An 8,790-nucleotide genomic window follows, 5' to 3' on the forward strand; every position below is an offset into this window, starting at 1 on the left:
ATACATACAAATATTTGTATGCTTATCCTTAATCCCATCTGTTGAGTTATAATGGTTTAACATTTTATAGAATTCAAAGAGACTTCCCGCACAATACATGTGATACATAAATATTAAAGCTTTCTGCCAAGTTCATCATTTTCAGTTAATGTTATCTGTACTTCAAGTAATTAAAAACTTTAAAATGTATTTTTATTTAGTTATTTTTTAATTTATTATATTTTTTATATTTTCTTTGGGGTTGATTTTGATGGATGTTTTTCTCACTGTTTTTAAAATACTAAAGCCAATATTTCTTTATTGCGTCACTAATCAATTTGGTTTTGTACTATTTGTATAGATAACCTTTGAAGTTTATAACTTTTTTTTTATAAATTTTCTAATTAGTATCAGAAAGACCTTAGTTTTCAGTCAAAGGTGATGACAATCAATCAAAGGTGAACATGATGAATAAAAGTGGGTGGGGGCATCATGGAAGAGCTATTAACTGCTAACATTCCAATCAGACAACTAGTATTAAGCCTTTATTAGAGAGCATATGCTCTCTCTAGCCCCTCCTCCGTCACTGAAGTCAAATTGAATTAAAAATAAATTGCTGAACCATACTGAATGCAGCAGGTAATTGTGTGAAATGTTTAAAATCAGTCAATAATCAAATTGTCTCATTGTTGGCCAAATTCCCACTTGTTGTTTTTTTCTTAATATGTTTTGATCTACCTAACCAGTGTGTCAAGTTTAGAAAAACAATGCTACAATCTAAAAACCAGGACCACAAACAGACTAGTAGGCAAAGTAGTGAATAAATGGGCATGTACATGTTTTCACAGAGAATATATGTGATACAGTGATACTTACTTACTTGCCTTATTAAGTAACTATATAAAAAGACTACTCTTAAGACAGGACTTTTATTCTGAAATGCCAACAACAAAGACAAACGGTGATATTTTCCATTTTTAAAAGTCAATGTTACATTTTTAAGTCACCATATACATACTTGGGAGATCTGACATTTTGGTTGTAATGTACAAATGCTTAAAACAATACCTTACATTGTTTTAAATTATGTATTGATAACATTTTTTGTACTGATTCTTCATGTCACACATCATTGTTTAATTATTGATTTTTTGTCTTATAAAAACATCCTACCATCATATGCTACTTAAAAGAGCACAGCTCAGTTTGTGCAATTGTTTTTTTCGGTGACTTTAATGTATTTGCCTTTTCTAACTAGTCAGAGTCAGTAACTAATTGTCACAATAACAAAACTTCTGAATTTGTCAACGTGTATCATGATTAATTGTCCTTTTTCTATTGTAGATATCGAAAAGAGAGAACTTTGAGATGTTTTCTACGATCCAATTAAGTGATCTTGATAACAATTGCATTTTGGGAACACCATCATCTACTTTCCACAGTCAACCCACTGGATCTGAATCTCCAATACACACATCGACAGGAAACAGAGATGGAACTCAGAGTGAAGTAACCTCACTGGATGTCAGTGGATTGAGTCCTCATGAAGGACCAATAATCCCTCCTGTAGATGCGAATGGGCAAGACGGACCAGGGAATTATTTTGAAGTTCCAATAAATACCCCTGATGGACTTACTAGGATGCCGTTTGGAACCATAGTTGGATCCCAAGGACCAATGAACATACACACAGGCCATATGTTGGTCTATGACCGGCCAACATTCAACCCGACTGGACAAATGCAGGCTCACCCTGCAACAATGATGTCATCTGGTGGTCAAATCTTGTCTAACAAAGGCCAGGTAATGACTCTGAACCGTCCGCTCATGGCTCCTCTTGGAACAATGCGAGACCATAATGGGCAAATAGTGACTCCCGATGGTCAAATTATTGTTAATGCAGGGCAAATCAGGGGTCACTCTGGACAAATGCTTGCACATCCCAACACCATAGTTGCTCCTGGTAGTTCATATTTAACAACCTCCGGGCCAATGATGGCCCATCATGGACAAATAATGGATCCTCTTGGACTAATGCAGACTTATAGTGGGCCAATCATGACCTCTTCTGGGCCAATGATGATCCATCCAGGACAGATGATGTCTCATATTCCACAAATAAGGGCCCCACCCGGATCGATATTAACCAACAATGGTTTACTGATGGGTCCTGAAGGGCAAATACTGAATGCATCAGGCCAACTATTAAATCATGGTCCAATAATGATTCCTCCTGGAAGAAAACCTGGATTCTACTTCATCCAACAAGCACAGCCTCATCAGAGTTACATGAATCCACCAAATGTGTTATTTGAACAGGTATGTGTCCAAGATGTTTGTTTAAGAGCCCAACATTATGTCCAGATAATATCAAACTCTCTTTGAATCCATTGTTGATCTGAACGAGTGAAAGCTTTCTTCTTTGCAGGCAGATGGGGTCCAGATGATGTCTCAGGAAAGCATTAAGCCTGCACAGTTAATGTAAGTGGAACCTTTTGTAATGTCTGTCAAATGCACAGTTTTGCCTGAATTATTAATTTTGTATCTGTTTTTTAAGTGGGCAGACTCTGTTTCCTGAAAGCAATGGCTCCGACTCACAAAATATCTCATTACTTCAGTAAGTTGTTTCTGATACACATAGTTATTTGTTGTGTAATATATCATCGATACAATGTCTTGGATTAATTTAATGGATTTCCAAAATTCTAGTTAACCATAATCCACCTTCTTAGATGGAATACAATAATATTTTTCTGTCTTTAGAAAGAAAAGGAAGGAAAGGGAAAACCCACTGGACACTGAGAGGGCAAACTTACCAAACAAAAATAAAGATGTAAGTAATCACTAGCTAGTTTTGTTAACAACATATACCAAAACCATAATGTTTGTCTTAACTGTTATTGCGTATGTGTGTGTGTTTGTAGGGTTTTAAGAAGAGCATGTCATTCAGCATGAGTGATTCAGGTAGGATTTATGTACTTTGCAACATCAGTTAGTAGTCAAATGAACAAATAAAATTGTTGTTTTATGTCTTTTCACCCAAAATGTTTTTGTTTTTGTTTTTAATACTGTCAGATAATTCAACAGAGGTGGAATTGTAACACAATAATTTCATTTATTACCATTATCATAACCTGAGTGACTATTTTGAGAACTATATCTAAAGAAATTTAAGATATCATTTTAAGAATTGTTTCCATGTTTTAGGACATCATTTGTTCGTTTAGTTGGGCCTATGTTGCGCAAGTAAATGTAGGAAACATTAAAATCCTAACATAATCGAAACGAGCCACATGACAAGATTTCTCTAGCTTGGGTTATTGCTTTTTAACATTTATTCCCTCTAAAATCTTGTCGGATTTGAGAATAACCCCATGTTATTGCCCAAAGACTCTATGGAACATTGTGGTTCCTGATGTCTAATGCTTTATTTTATTAGATTTCCTAATGCATTTTTGATATCAGAAACACTTCAGTAGTTACTGTCACTGATTCCCTCTTTTAATATATTTGGAAAATGAAAGGATAATGTGTTTGTTACAGGTTTAACTGTTACCATAAAGGGTAACAATCCTTCTGAGACTTCCCTTTCAACCAATCCTCAAGACAGTAGTAAACCAGAGTCGACTCTCTCCAGCCCCACAGCTACCGATGATGAAAATGAAGATGACCTGGACCAGATGGCAGAGGTCCTGGAGTTCCTGCTTGATAACATGCCATAAATTCCTCATTGATGTTGGAAGTGTAAACGTCAATATTGGAGGTGAATGGAAAAAAGGTGGAGTTGAACTGAATTGGTTAATTCCATATGTATAAACTAGTCAATGTTAATGATTGAATTATTTTTATGCCTAAAAATAAAAGTTTTTGCATGTACTTGTTTTTTTTTTTTTTACATGTATTTCCATTTCAATGTTAAAATATTTTAGATATACATATAATACAAATGGAACAAAGAAATTTGTTGTAGTGGAGTATAAAAATGATAGAGTGTATTTAATATCATTGTATTTTTTTTGAGAAGGCTTAAGTCTTGCAAGCGGAGGCTGATAATAATTGTTTACTGTCATCTGACTTTGTAATTATGGATGGGTTCATGAAGCTTCATGAAGCCATGTACTTACTCTCAGAGCCCTCTATATGGCACTCTTTTCTCTATTGCTTTAGACAACTATTTTTTACAACCTATTTTAAAACTGAGATCCCCCTCTACCCAGCTATAAAACATAGGACCTTGTTTGTGCTTCTGGCACCGAAGTTTGATTGCCCTTGGCCAACAGTACCCGCAGGAATGTGCAGCAAAACTACATAAATAGAGCCAATGCAAAATTGTGCTGAGCCACAGCCTATGTGAGGTGACGCGAAGTTGATTTGACAAGTTGGCGACAGAGCCCTGGAGCCCCACCCACCTCTCGTTCGATCATGCTGCTGATGTTGGGTTGTTTCAAACTCATCTCAATTAAACATAATTTAACTTAAATGAAAACAGGTCCAATCTTTACCATGGAACGCCCGTAGCAATGTCACTTTCTTTCACCAAAGCTCTGTGTGACAGACCTGCATCTGGGTTTGCTGCTGCCCTGCTTATGGTCTACTTCTGGCCATCTTGGTGCAAGGTAAGTAAGTAAGTAAGTCATTTTTATTTATAGAGCGCTTTTATAGACCAGGGTCACAAAGCGCTTAAACAATCAAAAAGAAATACTCAAGAAATATAAACTAAAAAGATCAAGATAGAACCAGAGTAACACAGGAACCCTAGCAAATCAGGGAAAAGCCTGCACGATTAGGAAAGTCTTTCTTGAAGGAGTCAGTAGATCCATCAACCGCAAAGAGATAGGGGAATCATTCCAAAGTTTAGGAGCACCAGCCTGGAAAGATATCTCTCCTCCGGTCCTGGACCGTGTGCGTGGAACCATCAGTAGATTCTGATCCTCAGACCTCAGAGCCCGAGCTGGGGTGTAAGGCTGGATCAGATCAGTGATGTAAGGAGGAGCCTGACCATGAATAGCTCTGAAAGTAAGAAACAGAAAGTGAAAAGTTGATCCTGCAAGAAACTGGTGGTGAAGAGAGAGAAATGTGAGTTCTTCTACTTGAGTGGGTCAGAATTCTCGATGCGGAGTTCTGTATCAACTGCAGGCGCGACAGCTTCTTTTTGTTTAGACATGAAAACAAACTGTTGCAATAGTCCAGACGAGAAGACACAAACGCAAGGTGTACATAAGATTGCCACTGTTGCTGCAGGGGTTCTCCCCTTGCATACCCTTTCTCCCATGGCTCTTAGTGCTGGGCTGAGTGTATTTTTGAATCCGCCCATTCTATTTCATGGGTGCTTTTACTAGCTGGTTCTGCCTTCCCCTACATTGCCCCTGGTGCCACCCCTGCCTCCTGTGTTGCCAGCCTACTTGCTTTACTTTGCTGAGTGCCCCTTGTAGTTGGTCTGCCTTGTTTATGTGGTCCCCAGGAGCCAGGGCCGTTGTTGACGGCCCCTTGTACCCAGTCCTGTTGATAGGTTTCTAGCGGATATTAGCTCCTCTGCATTGCCGGAGGTCACCTTTTGGCCAACCAGCAAACAGGGACACCATTTTTTTTTAAATAATGTAATAATCATTATAAATTCATTTTCAGACAGGGTAAGGGCAGAAGACTGGTAAATAGGTCACAGTCATATATCTTAACCGTGTTTCAAAAGCTGAGAGAAAACATTATAGAACTTTTCAGTGTAAGCTTATTTGCATTGTCTAAAACAACAACAAAAAAATCATTACACCCTATGATCTCAACGTCAGTATGAGGTCAGTTTCATATATTTTTTAATGTCAAGTTATTCTAGGAGACTGTCTTTACAAGATCTGATATATATACCATTAAATATGACAAATACATAACAATAAGCTGAGAATAATTTTTCAATAGTAAACAAATGAAAAACAGGGTTCAAATTAAGATATTTGTGCAGATCACATTTCGTCATTTTGTTGTTACACTGTCAAAGTCAGTGTAGGTTCGATACATATAGGTGTTGAGGTTACTGACAAGATAATAGTTTTGCCGATTGGAAATGGATTTCTTACACTTCAGTACTTCGGTACCTCAACAACAGCAGCGTGGGATCGAGGGAGAAAGAGAGGGAGAGAGAAAGAGATGCAGAGAGATAAATTAATGCATCTTTTGTGGATAACAAATATCAAATCTGGTATCTGAAGTGGAAAGTGTAATCCCTTTACGGCGAACATCTTATTTTCTGTTATCTCATATTTCCTAGCAAAAAATAAAATGACCCAAGTAAGAATTTGTATTAAAAGTCTGAATTAAAAATGTGTATTACACTGTATATTCCACATGTCCAGGATCAGCAAACAGGAGAGTGTGCCTGCAAAGAAAGGCCAACGAAGCTTGCTGTGAATTTAAATATATGGATTCATATTGTGGGAACAGACATCCTCAATACTTACCGAGACTCTCGCAGATTAATAACTATTTACCAAGGTAGGTAATTGTGTTAATACAAATTTGAATTGGAACTAAAAATGTTCCTTCTCAAATATGACAGTTCAAAATATGAAGGATCTTAAATATATTCAGAAATAAGTCTGATGTTCATGCCTCAAACATTTTAGTAGTTACAAAACTACTTTGAAGTGCGCAATCATGTATGTAGAATAAATCTTAGAATAAGAGATGTTTATTTCACACAAGTTCCTCTAGCACTAGAACAAATGTTTTCCCTTATATCAGGTCAACAATAATGATCACAACTGTTCATTAAAGAAAAGTTCTCTATATTTAATATTTATATCAACTACAAATAAAACAATGAACATTAGAAATTGTTTAATTTACAAGTTATGTCCAAGTGAGGAGCCGTCAGACAGATGTCCTTGGCTGAGGGTTCTGTGTGATCTTACATCCTGTCATGATGGGTCTCTCTTCTGCTCAATCTCTGCGTGAAAAATGAGTCAATAACAGCATTTCTTTGAGACGATTCCGAGTATCGGTGAGTGGGCGGCCATTTATCACCAAGAGGTTTTGCTGTACACATTGCTGACCCTGCAAAAATAACAAAAAATAACAGGTTTAAAGTGGTGGGCTTTACCTTTAAAGGTGTGCCTTGATGTTTAAACTGGGAGTGAATATGGGTTAAAAGACGAATATCCATGAACTGAGCCGCTCACAATTTGAACGTCTGAATATGTCTTCATGACTTACATGTTTCATCAGTCAGCGAAACAGCCCCTGCAGAAGCTTCAGTCGTGAAAAAAAAATGCCTGGATTATACTGAAGTTTCCGAATACACCTTACTGACCTTCTCTTGTTAGATATATAAAAATATTGTTATTTGGTTAATCATTCACCAACTTAATATAAACAAACCTGCCTTTTTTAATTTTCTAAGAAGAAATCAAAAAAACCTTTTGCATCCTCTTAAATAAATGGGAAGCCAAATATCACTATGATGTCTGGCCCTTAAAAAATAGTATAGCGTGTAATAGCTTGTCGTTTTCTTGTATTTCTGACAGTCCTGTAAAGCCATAAACAAAAAGAACATGATAAACGTAAGTAAGTAAGTGAGTAAATTAGAATTTGTAGAGCACTTTTCCAGAACAGGATCACAAAGTATGTTAAAATAAACCATATAAAATATATTATATGGTTCTAAACAGTTCTAATATAAATTCCTGGGATGTTTTTCGTGCAAATACATAAAAAAAAAGACCTCACCTCATACAAACTCGCCTTCATTGCTTCGATCAGAAAAAAATCTATCACCAGTTGTTGTTTTAGTTGCAGTTTAAAATGTACATATAATCATAAAGCAGGAACAAAGGGCATATCTACTGCAGTGTTCCAAACCCCTCGGTGTTTCTGACATATTTCTTAGACACCAATACACGTTGTGCAAAATAAGTTGCATTTATAACTATCACCACTGGAGGCAGCAAAGCTGTTCTGGATCAGCTTGTGGACAGTTCACATCTGAGCCGAAGGAGGAGGAGAAAGGCAATCCTTCATGTAGCACAGAACGGTACTACTAAACTCCAAGTTAACTGTCAAATATACAAATACTGCCCGTTTAATTTGTGTTGTAATACATACATCCTTCCAAAATCCTAGGTCATGTGACAATAAAATCACACGATACAATACAACTAGGAGGTGAAGGGTGTAAACAACATAATAAAACAAGGTGGTAGCAGTAGAAGGGGTTATAGTAGAGGGATATGCGTAATGGAACAGGTGGGTTTTGAATTGAGATTTGAAGAGGGGGAGGGAGTCACAGTTGCGGAGCACTGGTGGAAGAGAGTTCCAAAGTTTGGAAGCAGAGCGACTGAAGGCTCTGCTCCCCACGGTGCTGTGGGCAGGGGGCACAGAGAGTTGGACGAAGGAGCTGGAACGGAGGGAGTGAGTTGGAGTGTTTTTGTGAATGAGGTCAGACAGGGAGGGAGGGGCAAGGTTGTGGACTTGAAGGTGTACAGGAGAAGTTTGTAGGTGATTTGTTGATTGATGGGGAGCCAGTGAAGCTGCTGGATGATGGGGGTGATGAGGTGGGATGTGGGGGATTTTGGTGATTATACGGGCGGCGGAGTTTTGAACGAGTTAAAAATTGTGGAAAGACTTATGAGGGGAAACCAAAGAGAGGGGAGTTACAATAATCGTGGCTGGAGGTGACGAGGTTGTGGACAAGGGTGGTGGAATCGTGGGGTTCGAGGGAGGAGTCTATTAATGTTTCAGAGATTAAAATATGCAGACTGGGTGATATTGTTCATGTGGGATTGAAATGAAAGTGTCCTGTCGAGGATCACAACCAGACAC

The 8,790-nt window shown here is 37.6% G+C and overlaps 1 protein-coding gene across 1 annotated transcript; it reads left to right on the forward strand.

Moving 5' to 3' along the window:
• The first annotated feature begins 533 nt into the window (after positions 1 to 533).
• LOC148078096 (uncharacterized) lies at positions 534 to 3,701 on the forward strand. The gene is made up of 7 exons (XM_087793985.1): positions 534 to 618; positions 1,324 to 2,298; positions 2,408 to 2,460; positions 2,537 to 2,596; positions 2,743 to 2,812; positions 2,904 to 2,943; positions 3,586 to 3,701. Exons 1-7 carry the CDS (start codon positions 610 to 612, stop codon positions 3,699 to 3,701), a joined length of 1,323 nt encoding a protein of 440 aa, XP_087650111.1. The 5' UTR covers positions 534 to 609.
• Positions 3,702 to 8,790: the final 5,089 nt, after the last annotated feature.

The sequence above is a fragment of the Callionymus lyra genome, chromosome 6 (assembly GCF_982586985.1).
Source record: "Callionymus lyra chromosome 6, fCalLyr1.hap1.1, whole genome shotgun sequence".
Classification (NCBI taxonomy): Eukaryota; Metazoa; Chordata; class Actinopteri; order Syngnathiformes; family Callionymidae; genus Callionymus; species Callionymus lyra.

Bases quoted from the DNA above. Each gene is read 5' to 3' on its own strand.
- LOC148078096 (XM_087793985.1), top strand. The intron at 2,461-2,536 runs GTAAGTGGAACC...CTGTTTTTTAAG, and splicing joins ATTAAGCCTGCACAGTTAAT to TGGGCAGACTCTGTTTCCTG. The intron at 2,813-2,903 runs GTAAGTAATCAC...GTGTGTTTGTAG, and splicing joins TACCAAACAAAAATAAAGAT to GGTTTTAAGAAGAGCATGTC.